This window comes from Ciconia boyciana, chromosome 4 (assembly GCF_034638445.1).
Source record: "Ciconia boyciana chromosome 4, ASM3463844v1, whole genome shotgun sequence".
NCBI classification, from domain to species: domain Eukaryota; kingdom Metazoa; phylum Chordata; class Aves; order Ciconiiformes; family Ciconiidae; genus Ciconia; species Ciconia boyciana.
Window position 1 is genome coordinate 102631198 of NC_132937.1, and position 16245 is coordinate 102647442.

Below are 16245 nucleotides of genomic sequence, written 5' to 3' on the forward strand. Positions count from 1 at the left end.
AGGGAACCGCAAACCCCGCGCAGCCCGCCAGGCGCGAAGAGGACGTATAGAACACCTGGCCGTAATGAAGTGTATTAGATATCACACCGCTGAGCTGGCAAAACGCCGCGGAACAGCTTGTGTTAAGTCACATCGTGACCCAGTCACATGTGACCCATCGTGACCCAGGTAACAACCTGCGTGGCCAGTGCCAAGACCACAGCCACAATCTTCCTGCTGTGCCAGGAGCACAGAAGCACTAGAGTCAGCCCAAATGCTGAGGAAAAGGGCCCACCATCCCTCATGGCTACAATCTGGCATCAACTTTTTAACCCTTTTACACATTCAGAAATAAGCCACACTAGCTTGAGAATTAAGAGCTTCATCAATCTTTCAGATGTGTAGGCATCTGAGAGCCATGTCAGGCATGCTCAGCTTCCTCCTTCTCCTGTCCACGGGGCGTCCTGCCCATGGTGTAGAATTCCTTGTTTGGGCGCAGGTCAATATAATGAGCTATGCGATTAGACATAGCAAAAAAAGCAGAAATCATGCCTATGTCCCAGGCATCTTCACGGTCAAAACCATGCTTCTCCAGCTTCTGGAAATGCTCTTCAGTGATGTTATCAGCTCGACAGACTGCAAGAGCAAACTCCAGCATTGCCAGGTCCCGGTCACTCAGGTCAGCCAGTTTCCAGTTCACAATGACCTGTGAGAAGGCAGAAACCAGAGGTAGCACAGATGGACCCAGCAGTCTAACTGGCTGACCGCCTTCTTTGCTCCGCAAACCCAAGAGATGGCAGCACACAGGTTCTTACTCAGCACCTGAACCAGATGTCCTGGCTACCATCACACAAAACACTCATCTATTTTACCACCCTTCTCATTTCAGGGACTGTGGCAGTTTTGCTGAGCAGGCTATGGAGGAGTTCTTGAAACAGGACTCAATGCCACCACGATGCTGCAGGTCCCCATTGGTAGCAAGTTCCTCCACAGACCAGATTACAACAGCAAAGAATGTGGGCAGCAGGATGAATGCTCTGCAGGTCAACCATCCCTCCCCATGTCTTGCTTGGAAGGTGGATGAGGATACGCAGACCCCCACCTCGAGGTCCTACCCCCACTGGCTACTGGTCTGACTGCTCACCAATAAACCCAGTAAGCCAAGTATTGAGTTAGGGCCACAGGCATGTCAAAACTGCTCAAGACTGCTGGGAACCACATAGATCAAAGGTTCAAAATACAGACTAATGATCAAAACCAGGTGAGAAAGCAGACACGAGAGGGCCATTCCCACCTTCCAAGAGACCACGCGAAGGAGGTGGGGCGCACGCTGTTGTAACCCCACTGACCTGGTCAGCCAGCGCTGGCTGCTTGGAATATATCCGATGAAGTGCTCCATGTGCAACCACACAGTAGGGACACCTATTCACAACACTTGTAGCCACAATTATGAGCTCTTTGTCTGCCTTGCTGAGTCGCCCTACAGGGACAGAGAAAGATCTGGCACACTTTGCTGTTAAAAATGCCCACCGCGGCAAGTATCACTGGGGAAACAGGAAGGGGAGGACTCTGAGTACACGCTTCCTGCAGTACAGCCGAAGAGACAGAGCTCCAAAGAGCATGCAGGGAGACACTGCAACCAAAGCTCCTAGATGACAGGACAAGGGGCAATGGTTTTAAACTGAAAGACAGTAGGTTTAGATTGGACATAAGGAGAAAATGTTTTGTGATGAGGGTGGTGAGACACTGGGACAGGTTGTCCAGAGAAGTTGTGGATGTCCCACCCCTGAAGTGTTCAAGGTCAGGTTGGACGGGGCTTTGAGCACCCTGGTCTAGTGAAAGATGTCCCTGCCCATGGCAGGGGGGGTGTTGGACTAGATGATCTTTAAAGGTCCCTTCCAACCCAAACCAGTCTGTGATTCTATGATCATCCATGCAACCAATTTACCTGGATAGTTGCTCATGAGGCACCTAATTAGGATGAGGGACATGACATTTGGTCAACAGGGAAACAATTCTACATAACAGGAAAACTCAGAGGAGCAAAATCACTTGCTCACAGAGTAGAAAGCTCGGTTGTTACTTCTCCGTGGATGTCTCAGGGGCAAATGGCTAGGGAGGGTGTTGTCTGTTCTTCCTCTGATGCTTTATTGCTGCTTTTACAGAAAAGTGGAGTGTTCTAAAACCCATTAAGCAGGTTTCAGCAAGTAAACATTATTGGCAGCTTTTGAAGGCAGAAGTAAAAAAACAAAAGGAACAACGAAGTACCCTAGAACTGGGGCTTTGAGAACTTCTAGTGACCACCAGACAGACAAACCACAACTTTGCAGACTGCTCTAAAGAAGCTGTGGAAAAGAAGGCTGTGCTTTGTTATACTTTGTAATACAATCAATCCTAATCATTTTCATAAACAGCTTCACAACTGTGAAAGTGTTTATGAAAGGACTGTGAAGGACTTACGAAGGACTGTGCACAGGATCTGAAGAACTCACCTGGCTGCGTATCAGCGCTCATGCTCTTTGCCTTTTTTAAGATAATTAGCAGCAGGGTTTTTTCAAAACTACACTTCACAGGGAAGGTCAGGGTCCCTCCTCCTCCCCACAAAAGCTACTGCTTTACTGGACTTTGAAAATATTTCCGTAAAACCAGTGTCTTCTAAGAGCGTGAAAGACACTACTAGAACCTCCTGGGTAAAGAGGAGTCAGGAGAAGAGGCTTTCTTGCTCTGGTTCAGTGCCAGAAGGTGGCAACGCCATGATACTGCAGAAGAGATACTGAAAAGGGTGGGATCCAGAATAGTCCTACTCTTCAAGTCAAAAAGGAAGCATGGGAACAAGAAGGGAAAACCAGACCCTCGTACAGCTAAGGGCATGGCTTCACTCCAGCAGCACAAGCAGGCAGAAAGCTTCACACAGAGACTGCATGTACCATGTGGGAGTGGCATAAGGCTGCACTCCTCACTGCCTCCAGATCTTGCTGAGACACTCTTTCTGAGCCCTCATCTCCCATTAAGCAGGAGGAGCAGTCTCCACATGCCAGCTTATTTTACAAAATCCTGGTTTTACTAACGTACCTTCAGAGCAAAACCAATGAGAACTAACCTCTCATGCCCGGTACCACAGGAAGTATGAGGGAGGAACAGGCAGTCCTCAGACTGTGTTTTCTCAAAGGCTGGAAAGACGTGCAGAGTTCCCTACAGCCCTGCCCAGTGGCACTGCTACAGCCAGCCTTCCCCTCATCTCCACATCGGTGCACCCAGAGGCCACCTGCTGCACAGGCGTCCCAGCATGCAGCAAGCACCTCACTCCTCTCCCTGCTGCTGCAGGGTACAGACACCCCCGGGTTCAAAGTCCCCGGCGCAGCGCATCGGGGCCCAGAGGGCACAGTCTCCCTCACACAAATTTTCCGCACTGCTCATGGGCAGGTCATTGCCAAGAACTGTTGTGAAGGAAGAACTGCAGGCAGGTTCAGCAAGGACCGGCCACTCCCTTGGGAGCCGTTTTATGCTGAGCCCTTGGCTGTGACCCCACCTGAGCCACACTGCGGCTGTGGTGCCTGCCTGCATAACCCTGCTGGTCTGGAACCTGACTGACCCCCAGGGCCGACTTTCTGGCTTGATCTTGGATCTGCCTCGTCCCCATGGACTTGCCTGGGAAATCTAGACTCTTGGCTGGCCCTGGTCACCACTGCCAGACCTGCTTGCCTTGTTCTGATAGTGTGGGGCTGCAGCCTTGCCCATGAAACCACTGCCTCTGCCTGCACCCTTCCAGCACACTCGGCTCCCAGCTCATCTTCCATTAGGCAGCAGCCTGTCTTTTCTTTGTCATGACACAGAGCATGGTGCAGTGAGGCAGCAGAGCTTGGCTTCAGAGCTGCTTTTTAACCACAAGCTAAAGAGTATGAAGCTGTATGCAACATGAGCAAAGCCAGAAGCAGCTGCACAGTTCCAGCCTCTGTCAGCTGTTATTATGGGCTGGGAGAAGGCACGGTGAGGTAATACATCTGAGGATGCCAGAAATGTTGCTTCTAGCAAGTTTTTGCATCTACGAAAGGAAGGGCAGTTTTGAGGTGGTTGTATGGTTTACCTGTGTCTTTGTTCATAATGGCGTTGTAATAAGCAAAAAAAGCTCTGAATTCAGCAGGTCGGTGAGACATGGCTTTGAACACATTGGGGAGAAATCCAGTCTGTTCAAGGAAAAAGAAAAACAAGTCAAGAACTGTAACTTAACACAGAGCACAGAGGGCGATGTTAATACACTAGGCTTAGAGAACAATTTGTTAGCATGGCAGTGGTGGAGAATCTCTGCAGACCCATTTTCTTGCCCTTTGAGCCCATTTATGGGGCTCATATGACTGAATATGTAATGATGTGGTTCTTAATTAGGTGTTACTGCAGTTTCATAACATGACTGATTGGCCTGTTCACTTCAGCGCCAGCAGTAACGACCACAGTCACATCGGCAAGCTCCTTTCCAAACTGAGAAGCTGTCTCCACATGGTCACCCTGCACAGATGGTGCTATGCCCATTTGACCATCCTAAATCTTCTGTAACTCTCCTCTTCCCTCTGAGCTTACAGCACCCATTTGAGGTGCCAGCACACAGTGGATGTATATGCTGGCACAACAATGCTGCTCTACTCCTCTCCCTGTTCTGACCCCAATAACTGCCAACACCCGGTCCACCTCTGTGATGGCATGCAGGGCTGCCTTTCCCAGAGAATCGCTTGCTGCCCATCACATGCAGGATCAGCTGATGCAGCACCCACCCATGCCTGGGTCCCAGCAGTCGACATTTATCAGCAGTGGTTCAGCCTCAGTGCCTGGCTGCCCACAGCCATTCTAAACAGTCTGGGTTCGCTGCAATTGTGCTAACTGCCTGCAGGCTCTATCAGCTTACCAGCTGCTGTTCTTCAGGGTGTTTATGCAAAAGGAGAGTAGCCCAAGTGTCACAGACCCCTCTGGCAACCTCCCTCCACTGCCACACAATTGCCTGTGCCTTCCTCCTGTCTCACCCATCTGTTTACTGTTAGTTAACCAAGGGGAAGCTCTTCCCTTTTTGTCCACAACCCATTAGTTTACTTAGGAAGCTCTGGAAACAGAGATTGGCAGCACTGTTTGGATGTCCAAGTCTGCTAGGTTGACTGAATCCTATATGTAGGTCTCTGCTGAACCCTTCAGTGCACTGACACACAGGGGTCTGCATCACAGCATGTGAAATTTGAGCTGACTCTTCCTCTGTACATCATATTTACCCTCAAGTCTGCTGACTCCTTTCATTATTACACAAACTTCACCAGGGCCACTGCAACGGTAGCAGAGCACAGATTCGACAGGCTGGCAGGAAGGATAGGGAGGGATGGACCAGCACTCCCCTGAGAGGAAGTTCTTGGAAGAGAGAAGTCTCCACAGAGCTGTGGGTGGTGGAGTGTTTTAGCCGTCAGGAAGGACTGTGTGGCATTCCTTCTCCACAACAGCAGGGAAGGAAACTCTTGTCCAGTTCCCTCTTTTTCCTCTTATACACAGTTCTGCATTAGGCTTACTGTTCTGCCACTGTGCAGCCCCTTCAGGTTTGGAGAAAAAATAGTCAAAACTCAAATGCAGAAATACCCCCTGAGCCTTTTAATACTGTCATCAAAACAGCTCCTCCCATTTCTTCTCCTTTAAAAGTGCTAAAAACACTTCTAATAGTGTCTCAAACACAGATGTTCTCCTGGAAAAACAAATACATGTCAGTGTTCCAGCTAACCCTGTGCACAAGACGCCATCTGAAACAACCCACTGGTCTCATGGAACCAGGGAGACTTACAATCCTGCTAAGACACTGCAGGATTTCCAGTAAAATCTCCATCCTGTAGACTGGAAGGAGCTTTGCAAGAAGTGCTGCTCACCTCAGTCTCCTGTCAGGTTTGTGTTAGACCTAACTGGACCAGAACTGCTTCTAGTGTATATGACCCTGGTATATGGACTCTGGACGCTTTCCACTGACAGAGTTTTGCAGCAGAACTCCTCCTTTACCTTCATTTCTACTTCCTCCATGAGCTCCACGATGTCATATGGCATGTCCTTCTTATTGGGTACCGGGTACCGCCCAACAGGTCTTGCAGCGCTCTCTTCCTTGGTGCTGTATGCCACCCAGGACCGCCTCCACAGTCCCTCTGAGGCTAGGAGAGGCAGAAGCTGGGGAGAAAGGAGGGAGGAAAGTTTGTTGTTTGGAAGGACACATACCATCTTGGCAGCCTGGGGAAGAAGGACTTTTCCTCAGCTACTCCTGCTTTTCTGACAGGACTCAGGGGCACCTTTGTCACTGTAAGCCACTCACTGCTCCATTAGTGGGGCAGTTGGCACTCTGGCTAAGGAAACCCAAGTCCCATTCCTGGCTGTAGCCCTAAGCTGCTGTTTGGGCATCCAGCAAGCATCACATCCCCTTGCGCCCCTCCTGTGCACCATCTCAGCTGCAGGCCACAGCTGCTGCTCCTTGCAGTCCTCACCAGCCATGGATCAGCCCATCTGCACCAATGCTGAACCTGCAGTATCTCCCAAGCTTAAAAGGTCTTTCCTGCCAACCCGCGCACAGCAACATCACACGGACATCCAGCAGTGGCCCTAACAGATCTCCTTCAACAAAGGAGCATGAAGAATAAAATTCAAGGCCTTTTTTTTTCTGCCAATCAGCCTTCCTCCACGCAAAGCCACCTTCCCTCCAGCAGAACAATCAGTGGCACCAGAATCAGGCCTTCTGGAGGCCTGAAGCAAACAGCATTGTTACGCCAGAACCACTGGAAAAGGTTTGGTACTGACAAGACTGTATCACCCTTTGTAATGCTCCATTACTGTAAGAAGCTGTGGTCTTCCAGCATCTAAGCTATAGGCCTTGTTAGCTCTTCAGCTGTGTTGCAAAGGGCTCTGTGAAAGCAGTTGCATCTTACAGATGGGCGGTATGGGCCAGAGAGTGGAGGGACTCGGTGTTGGGCACTCAGTGCAGGCATGGGAGCAGAGCCCGGGTGTCCCATTGCCCTGCCCGGAGGTCGCCTCGAGCTTCTTCCCAGCTCTCTGGCATGCACTGCAGCAGTTCTGAATGTTCCCAGGAACACTGCATGATCCCCAGTCACCCCCACCACTGCATGGTGTCCCCCCCAGTTTTGGGGGGAAAACTAAACCTGCTGGATCACACATTCTCCAAGTGTTCTTGCTTGACATATACTTGAGTTTTGGCCTGAAACACCAACACGCTACTGCAGCATAAACAAGTAACAATGATAACTGGGCAGAGACACCTCAGCTTGCAGCTATGAGGAAGGAAGATGCTGCAACAGCTGCACATGCTGTACCAGAACACATCCAGGTACCACCTATGAAAATCATGAGAAAAACACTAAAGCAAGTATAGACAGGAAAACCATCTCAGAAATTAAACTTCTGAGAATAAAAAATACAAAATGCAAATAAATAAAAAATGCAAAAATACACTGGAGTGCAACAAGTAGCTTTAGGGACACTGAAAGCAAGGATTCCCATCATGTAAAGGTCAGCCAAGCACCCAGTTCCAAACTGGAGCAAGCCTGTATACATCGATACAAAGCTCTAGTGGATTGTCCTCTCTGTCACTGGAAGAAAAAGCCTCAGGGACCAGAGGACGCAGCATCTGTGACACGGAGCTGCAGCTTCATGGAGGGCCGGTGCGCAAGTGCCTGACAGATTTACCCTCCGTTTGCGATGGCGTGTGCCGCCCCCGGTGCAAAGGAGACACCGCCAAGGAGTAGGAGCCGGCGGCCTCGATGAGACCCGACGACTCCGTGGAGGCCACAGCCAGCGTGGCCAGCGAGCGGTTTCCGCTTCACCACTTCTCCCGCGGAGGGGCCGGCCGGACGCCGCCGCCGCCGCCGGGGCATGTCTCTCAGCAGGCACCGAGACCAGCCGCCGGCCCCAGGAGCTGGGGGCCGCGCTCGGCGCCTGCCCAGGGTAGGAGCCGGCAGCGCCCAGGGGCCACCGGGCGAGCGATCGCCGCCCCCGCCCGCCGCGTTCGGCCCGGAGCCGCCCTCACCGCGCGGGGGCGGCCCTGCCGTCGCCCGCTGCCTCGGCCCCGCGGGGCGGCTTCCCCCACCCGCCCCCCGCGGGGCCCCGGACCGAGCCCCTACTCACAGGCGGGCGGACGGGGCGCAGCCACAGGCTGCGCAGCAGGGAGCCGCTCATGGTCCGTCCTCTCCTCGCGGACCGCCGGGGGCTGGCGCAGGCGGACAGGGCACAGCCTCCCCCACCGCGCCGCAGCAGGCAGACGCTGCCGGCCTCACTGGCCAGAGGGCCCAGCTGGGAGACGGGGGGTGCCGGGGCCGCCAAGCCCGCAGCCCGGCACGGCGCACTCAACACTGGGAAGCCACCACGGCGCTGAGGCGAGGGGACGCTCCGGGCGCCTGAAGCCCCGAGGGGCCGCGTCGCCCCCGCCCCTCTGCTCTGCCTCCGCGGCGAGACGCCGTTGGTCCGGCCGCGCCGCCGCGGGATGGCTCTTCCGCTCGTGGTGCAGCGCCTTCCGCAGGCGACAGCTGACGGCGCGGCTCTGCCCCCGCCTGCCCGCTCTGCGGCTCCCCGCCAGCCGTGCCCGGGGCTGGCCCGCGCTCCGGAGGACCCACGCGAGGCAGCTGCGCGCCCGCGGTACTGAGCAGCCCGCCTTGACCTCTCGCTCGCCCGCCCTCATTCCCCCGACTCCTTCGCCCAAGCACGACCCTACTCGCCGGCCTGGCCGGTCCTGGCCGCCGCCAGGGATACCAGCCCCGCGGCCCCCCCGCTCCGCCCCTTCCGTGCCAGGCCCCGCCCCGGCCCCGCCGCGACCGGGAGGGGAAAGCGGCCGCCATGGCGGCCGGCGGCCCCGATGTCGGCTGCCCGTTAGCGGAGTCTGAGGGGGAGGCGGCGGTAGCCTGCGAGGCCCTCCGTCTGCTGCGGATCGAGCCCTCGGCCGTCGGCCCCGGCACGGGGCGGGCGGGCGGCGCGGCGCGGTGTTCGGTAGGTGCTGTGGGGTGCAGCGGGGGACGGCCTGGCTGGGCTCAGCTCAGCTCTGCCGCCGGTGGGGTGGCCCTGCGGGCCCGGCGGCAGGAGGCGCGCAGGCCTGAGGCCCAGCTGCTCCCACAGAGGAACGTGCTGCGGAAGCGGAGGCGCTGGGAGCGGGTCCTGGCGGCGAAGAGGAGGAAGCGGCGGCAGGAGCGGGAGAGGAGCAGGGCCCGGCGGGCTGAGGACCCAGGTGAGGAGCGGCGCGGAGCGGCCCCGCTGAGGGGCTCGTGGCCGGGTGGTGGGGGCCGGGGGCCCGGCCGTCGGCGGGAGAGGCCTCGCGGCCCCGCCGGGGCCTGGGCTGCCCTCTCTTGCTCTGCCTCCCAGGGGCTGCTAGCCGGGACGGTCGGAGGGCCCCGGCCGCCCTCGCGAGGGAACGCCTTCTGGAGGCCAGGGCGTCGGGGCCCCGGCTCTGTGTGGACCTCGGTGTGGCCGACCGCATGACGCAGAAGGTACGGGGCCCCTGCCTGCTACGCCCTTCTGCACCAGTGCTGCCGCTGCCTGTCGGTGCAGTCCCTCTCTGGGGTCTGGAAACTTCTCGGAGATCCTGGGATGTGCCCCACGGTAGCCTCAACACAGGCTGGTGGCTGCTCTTCTCATCTGTCTGTCCCTCTCTGCTTCTGCTCTGGAAAGTGTCCTGCCCTGTCTTGTTTCTGGAAGGTGCTGTGTGCAGGGAAGGAGCAGAGGGGAGCCCCTTGAAACGGGGCCGAGGGAGAGGAGGTGGCTGGGGCAGGTCACTGGTTTGTTCTGGCTGTGCTGGGAAACTCTAAGAAATCCTCCAGCTCAGCTAGAGCCGGGATGCGTGAGGGTGCACACACAGCAGCTCAGCCTCTGGGGGGATGCTGGCCCCTCCCATCTCTGCCTGTCCCTCCACCCCCGGGCCTGCCCATGTCTGCCTGCACACCCAGCTCACTGGGTTTCCTTGAGACCCAGAGGCAGCTGAGCTGTGTTCCACAGGAACGCCTTTCCAGAGCCACAGCAACCAGCCAGTGACACGGCTGTGATGGATGTCTGCAGGCCCTGAATGGAGCTGTGTTACTCCCTGCCCCTAGACTTGTGAGTCACTGTGCTTTTTATTTTTTGGAAGGAGACAAGCCGCCTCGCCTCCCAGATCAGGAGACTCTATGGGGCAAACAGGCGGGCCGAGAAGCCGTTTTGGCTCTGTCTGACGGAGTTTGTGGTGGGCTCGTTGATCTATGAGGAGTGTTTTCGCATGAATGACGGCTTCTCCAATTATTTGGTAAGGGTCTCTGACCACAGTGTTTTCAAGGCTTGCAGCACCCCACAGCCACAGCCACAGTGCTGGCCCTCAGTGCTGACCCAAGACAGGTTGAGGTGGACTCGGATGGTGGGAATGCAGTTCGGTGACAGTGGTTAAGGTCAGATCTTCTTGCCCTTTGGCAGGAGACAAGAACTGACAAATAATGGGGCCATGTGCAAGGCCTTCTGGTTAGAGCTCGTGTCCCTCCTGCCTGCAGGAGGAGAATTCCTTCTCCAGATGCTACTTCTGCAAAGAGACCTGTGATACTGGGGACAGGCAGCCACATAAGCTTGGTCAGGCTTTGGGCGGATCACGCATTCCTGTCCTGAGTTTTTGTACCGAGCTTGGTCTGACTCGAGCACGAGACCCACACATACAGGTTATGGCAGTGACATTGAACTGTGTGTTCTACAGTGCATGTGGGGCTGCACCTGGTAACAGCGAGGGGAGAAAACTACCTGAAGTGGAGATTCCTGAATCTCTCAAGAATTAGAATATAATTTAAAATTAGGTAATTATTGTTGATCTCCCTTCCTCAAACCACATCTAGGGATTTTGATGAGAGGAGAATTTAATGGGTTTTGAGATATGTTTGTATTGTGCAGTGCCCATATAGAAACATCTTCCAAATTAAAAAAGACACTCTATCTGTAGGATTTTAAACATCTAAGGCAGTAGTGTCAGTTCCAGTATATTTCTGTGTCTGAGAGTGGGTTTTGCTCTGGCAGATGGAGTTTGGGCTAATGGTGGTCTTCTCTTCCTGTCTGGGATTTTTCAGATGGATACAACTCAAGAAAGTTACCTGGACCTGTTTCCTTTAGATGCAATTGTTTATCTCACTCCTGACTCTGAGAATGGTAAATATTTTTCTTACTTTAAGCACAGGGGAAGTAGGGCAAAAGGTTGATTTTTAAGCTTTTCTCTTTGAGACTATTTCAATTCCAAGCATTCACTGTCTCAAATTGCACAAGATATACTGTGTCCTTGGGTCTGATGCTAAATCTATTCATATCTCAATCTGTTTTGACAGGGAATGAGGTTTCGAGTCAGGGCTGTGTGACTTGCAGCAGACTTAACTTAAAACCTGTGTGCAGACCCCCTGCACATACTACAAAGTGGCAAAGTGGAGATGCTGTGGCAGTTCTGAATACAGTCTAAATTACATCTTTCTCTGAAATAATGCAGGAGCTACAGCGTTCCCTTTATTGCTTAATTTGCTGCTGTGTTTATTTTCTCCTCTTCCTCCACTTCTAACCGGCCACATGTTCCTAGGGACATAGATCCCTTTCTTGTTTTACACCTTACTCTGATAAAGAATCTGGTAAGGGTGTGGGTAGGTTTTAGTAGGTGACCTTGACAGTGGGGAGGCGGAGCAGATTGGGATCAGCCACATCTCAGAACAGACAACGATTAAAGGGAGCAATGTATGGTATCTCTGGCACTCTGTGCTTTCAGCCTATGTCTGATCTCCCCCTTTCAGTCTGCCTGCAGGTTCAGGCAGACACTTCCATCTTTGAAGCCTCAGCCTCCTTCACGGTCTGAGGCTCCAAGGTGAAGGGTCACTCTGGCCACAGCTTTCTCATGGAAGTGGGGTCTTACTTGGGGAATGGTGTAGTGCAGGATTTTACTGTTGTATGGTGGTGAGCAAGTGCTTATCTTGTTTCTAGTCCTTGAAGATATTGATCCAAATAAAGTGTATGTCCTTGGAGGCCTGGTGGATGAAAGTATTCACAAGGTGGGTAGTATCCTGTCAGAACCTGAAGGTGCTGGCTGCCCCATTCTCTCAGGAGAGCAGAGATATCCCATTGGTAGCACCCAGTGCTGCTGCTGCCTCAATTTGAGACATCACTATTGTGCCACCATCTGTTTTTCCTCAAGGTTCTGCCTGGATCCAGCACCAGGCTGAGAGAGACTGCAGCAGCCTGGGTGAAAGGAGCCCCAGGATAGTTTTCAGCTTCGTGGCTGCTTGTACCCAAAATGATGTGCATGCTATGCATGTGCAAGTTTGGGCACCTTGTTCTTGTTTCCCTTGCAGAAGCTGACTCTGCAAAGGGCACAGGAGCAGTCCTTGCAAACAGCCCGCCTCCCCATTCGTGAGTACATGGTGAAAACCGTTAACACCAAGAACTACCACTCGGAGACGCTGGCAGTTAATCAAGGTTAGAGGCTGAGTCATGTCCTGTGTCTTGCCTGGGCTGGAGGAGGGGGGAGGCTGTCAAGCAGCAGAGTTTTCAAAATGGAGGCCTAGTGCTGAGTAATGGGGGAAACACTGGGAGCAGAGGTTTCTCTTACTAGGTTTTATCCCTGGTGCCCCCATTTTAAGGTGGTGTGTGCTTCTCTGCATCAGTCTGTTCTCAGAGGAGCAGGACTGGCATCACTCTTGTTTTGCACAAAGCAGTGAACTGTTAGTGTGGGGAGATGTGAGGAGGTTGCTGTTGCTACAAGTCACACAAGGTTCCAGGCAAGGGAGGACAGAAGTTGTCAGGCTTGTGTCAGGCTCAATCAAGGCAAGGCTCAAAACACCAGGGTGGGGTGTTGGTGTGGTGTACTACTGTGATGGCTCCATGTCATGACCATGGGCTGGGCCACCTGGTCACATCAGTGGATGTACCCATGCTCCTCCACCTCTGCTGGCAGTCTGTGGCTTTGTAGTGTGAACGCCTCTCTGCTAGGGACTTACAGAGGGGCTCATGTCCTAGGCCAGCTCTAGTAACTTCTTACCTCTGGCATGAGGACTTTGTTGCCATCTCTGTCAGCACAAGGCAGAGGAGGTGACAGGGCTCTGCAGAGCACCAAGCTTAGCTGCTAGAGACCACTGTGTGTCCCAAGGGAGACCTGATGTGGAGACACAGCATCTGAGAAGTGATGGTGGAAGCACAGTAGACCCACCATGGGTGTACTGTCAGCAGCAGCGCAGATGGGCAGTACAGGTTAGTGGAAATGGTGACTGGGGGCACCTTGCTTTAGTTGATACAGCTTCTGCTTTTCCTAGCTAGAGCTCCCCAAAGTCATCTTCAAAATAGTCCTGTGGTCCTAGATGAGCTGCCTCAAACACTTGCTCATCAGATTTTAAATGAGAGGGAAGGCAGACCCCATGCTAACCTTCTTTGGCATCACCTACTATCATTTCCTGATGTTTGGCTGCCGCTGGGGTGTGTATTATAGAGCTTGCTATTGATACTGGTATCACAGCATGGTATATTTCTCTGTTCCTGACAGTTTTTGATGTCTTATCAACTTACTATGAGACCCGAAGCTGGCCAGCAGCCTTGAAAGCTGGAGTTTCTTCTGGAAAAGGCTATGTGCTACCAGATGGAGTGAAATAAGTGGAAATACCTCAGCATGACAATGCACAAGAAAAGTTTTTATTTTGTGATGTTAAGGAGCTGTGCAGACAAGAGAGGCAAACTCCAAATTTCAAGCAGAGGCACCAGCATGAATGTGCATAGAGAAAACAGCTCTGCTTAAATCTTGTTTAAGGACCTTGCTGAGAGTGATACATTCTACTTCAGCAGTACAATGCTGGAAATGACTTTTCCCCTTGAACAGAAAACAAATGCCGATGAAGCCCTCAGGTCAAGTAAAAACTGACAGGAATTCAGTTTTGCTTCTTTGCAGATGCTTGTTAGAGTATTTCTGACTCTTGCATCTACACCTGTTCTGGGACAGGGAGGAGAGCTTTAAGGTATTTCTTTCATCTTGATTAAACAGTAAGTAAGGTGAAGTTAGAATTGCAAAGCTCACTGGCAAGGAAAATTCCTTCCCATGGAAAATGACAGTGCTGTTCCAATTGGGGAACACAAGATGGGAAGTGGTTCCCCAGTGGAGAAGCAGTTCCCAGGTATGCTGTGTCCTAACAACTTTAAACCAGTTGAATTGAACTTCGTGAGTTGCTGAAGCTTGTAGCTAATCCTGTGCATTTAATCTAAAATAAAATGTTTACTCTTAAACTCCCATTGCATCCTTACAGTTACTGATGCATGCATGGTACATCATCACACACTGATGTGTGAAGTTCACTAACCCTCACATTCCTCCTAGAAAGGTGCCTGGGATTTGACTGTGCCCTGCACAAAGAGTAGTGAAGTTATTTCACAGCCGCAGCAGAAAGCATTTTTGATGTATCTAAGTCAGTATGTTACCTCAGCCATTGTTGCAAAAAACCCCCAACCAAACAAACAAAAAAACCCCAACCCTTGCAGTCAATGACTATGTGTAACCAGCAGTGGAAGGACTTGAAGGTCTTCTGAGGTGAATTACAATCTCATATGCTTATATGTTTTCATTCCTCCTTCACATGAAGAGTCTTTTACAACACCTGGAATTCAGTGCCTGTGACACTGCCAGCAGGGCCTGCTGTAACAGCAGCTGTTGGTGGACACAGGGTGTTGCTCCCCATACAGGGTGAGTTTGTGTTTGCCAGTGCCTGTTGCTTTGCTGTGCCCTATGGGCTCTTTTGGTGTCCCATGGGCTCTTCCAGTTGTTACTCTTAAAGTCTCCCTGCTCATCGGCTGTTGGTGTGTAGTTAGAGGTCTGCACTTGGGCTTCAGTGTAAGAGACTTTAACTTTCTAGTTGAGCCCTAGTTTGCTAGGCAGCAGCATACGCTAACCCAAACCACCTGGCAGTGCTACCCTCCCCAGTGGCTGAAGGTACTTTGGCCACCCTGTGCAGCCAGGAAAGCAGACTGCCCTTGGTTAGCTAGCTTGCTGCCTGTAGACATGCTGTGAGAGCAGCACCTGCAGATTTGGTGTAGGGCTGCTAAAGGTTGCTGAATTCCTGTGGGTGTTTGCTTACCTGCCTGTTAGAGTCTGCCTGGTTAGGGAGGTCCTCTTAGGGGTGCTGCAGCACTCCCTTCTGCACCAGCTTCCATCCTCATCCATACCAGGGTTCAGCTGCAAGAACTTGCCCTTTATTCGCTCTGGAAGCATTAAAGAATGAGCAAAAAGTAGGGGTGGCCTCTGTCAGATGTTACACAGCCACAGGACAATTCTGTCCCCATGCTGCCCTGGAGCCTGGGGAGATGTGGTGTGCACAGGCAAAGCTGGCCACCTCTTGTGGCCTGCCCATGCTCCTCTGCTGCCTGGTGCAGAGCGGTCCCTCCTGAGCACACTTGGCTGCAGCAACTGACCTGCTGCAGCGATAGCTCATTGTGCAGCACACCTGCTGCAGGCATCTCCTAGAGAAAGCCAGCTGCTTCCAAACAAGCCCCAAAGTTAGGCACCAGCAATCAGGGATGTGCCTCTGCTCTCGTCATCAGAGGGTGCTGAGGTTATGCCTCCAGGACTAGAGTGCTGATTCACTAAGGATGCACAGCTAGATGACTTTTAAGGACAAATAGCTCATACCTACCTAGGGATATACCACACATGACAAAAGAAGAGCTACTGACAAGGTTGGGAGAAGGGGCTTGCCCTTGCATAGGGAGGCCAGCATAATGGGTCATCTCTACAGCTGTGAAGGTGGCATTTCAGTCTGAAGGCTTATTCATTCCTTCTGGAAGACGTGGATCCGTAAGTAGCACGGGGGGGTTAATCGGGGACTTTCTCAAGCATCAGCAAATGGAAATAGAAGACCTGGCTGACACACGGAAACCATATCAGAAGAGCAGGATATGGTGTTGACTCCCTCGCCTGGGACAACCCTCTCTTCAGCCTTTGCAAGGAAAAGCAGTTAAATATAGCATAGCTTTGTTCCCAAAGAGGTTTCCATTACAAGTCCAGCCACACCCTCAGTCACAGAAGGTGGACAAAGCAGCCTGGGTTCCTTCATGTTGGGGGGATTTGGTGTCACTCTATTTTACAGTCTGCCTGGAGAGTAAGAAGCGGGAGGAAAGGTAGGCTGAAAGGTTCCTGTCTTTCTCCACAGGTGACAGAAGAAGGCTAAGACAACACTTTGAGACTGGCCACCTGCAAGGCCTTTGGGAGGTGAGGGACAAGCCCCAGGCAAGATACATAAGCCACTGAAGTAC

At 52.7% G+C, this 16245-nt stretch overlaps 2 protein-coding genes across 3 annotated transcripts; one reads left to right on the forward strand and one right to left on the reverse strand.

Annotated features, from left to right (window-relative positions):
• Positions 1-62: 62 nt before the first annotated feature.
• LOC140651454 (uncharacterized) lies at positions 63-8552 on the reverse strand. Its single transcript, XM_072860928.1, has 5 exons — positions 8119-8552; positions 5995-6156; positions 4064-4163; positions 1329-1459; positions 63-685 (listed from the first exon to the last, which is right to left on the reverse strand). The coding sequence occupies exons 1-5, from the start codon at positions 8167-8169 to the stop codon at positions 401-403; spliced, it is 729 nt and encodes a 242-aa protein (XP_072717029.1). The 5' UTR covers positions 8170-8552; the 3' UTR covers positions 63-400.
• A 140-nt stretch (positions 8553-8692) lies between these two features.
• TRMT10B (tRNA methyltransferase 10B) lies at positions 8693-14226 on the forward strand. Of its 2 annotated transcripts, XM_072860926.1 has the most exons (8): positions 8693-8973; positions 9100-9208; positions 9343-9467; positions 10103-10255; positions 11055-11133; positions 11944-12011; positions 12312-12435; positions 13496-14226. In XM_072860926.1, exons 1-8 carry the CDS (start codon positions 8824-8826, stop codon positions 13600-13602), a joined length of 915 nt encoding a protein of 304 aa, XP_072717027.1. In that variant the 5' UTR covers positions 8693-8823; the 3' UTR covers positions 13603-14226. The 2 variants fall into 2 exon arrangements, with proteins under 2 accessions (XP_072717027.1, XP_072717028.1); XM_072860927.1 differs by lacking the exon at positions 10103-10255.
• Positions 14227-16245: the final 2019 nt, after the last annotated feature.

What these genes read in the sequence shown, in the direction of transcription:
- LOC140651454 (XM_072860928.1), bottom strand. Translation starts at nt 8,169, where the DNA reads ATGAGCGGCTCCCTGCTGCGCAGCCTGTGGCTGCGCCCCGTCCGCCCG. An exon ending in CATTATGAACAAAGACACAG is followed by an intron (nt 1,460 to 4,063) that starts GTAAACCATACA and finishes CTGTCCCTGTAG; the next exon opens with GGCGACTCAGCAAGGCAGAC. An exon ending in AGCCAGCGCTGGCTGACCAG is followed by an intron (nt 686 to 1,328) that starts GTCAGTGGGGTT and finishes GCCTTCTCACAG; the next exon opens with GTCATTGTGAACTGGAAACT.
- TRMT10B (XM_072860926.1), top strand. Translation starts at nt 8,824, where the DNA reads ATGGCGGCCGGCGGCCCCGATGTCGGCTGCCCGTTAGCGGAGTCTGAG. An exon ending in ACGGCTTCTCCAATTATTTG is followed by an intron (nt 10,256 to 11,054) that starts GTAAGGGTCTCT and finishes GGGATTTTTCAG; the next exon opens with ATGGATACAACTCAAGAAAG. An exon ending in TGGATGAAAGTATTCACAAG is followed by an intron (nt 12,012 to 12,311) that starts GTGGGTAGTATC and finishes TTTCCCTTGCAG; the next exon opens with AAGCTGACTCTGCAAAGGGC.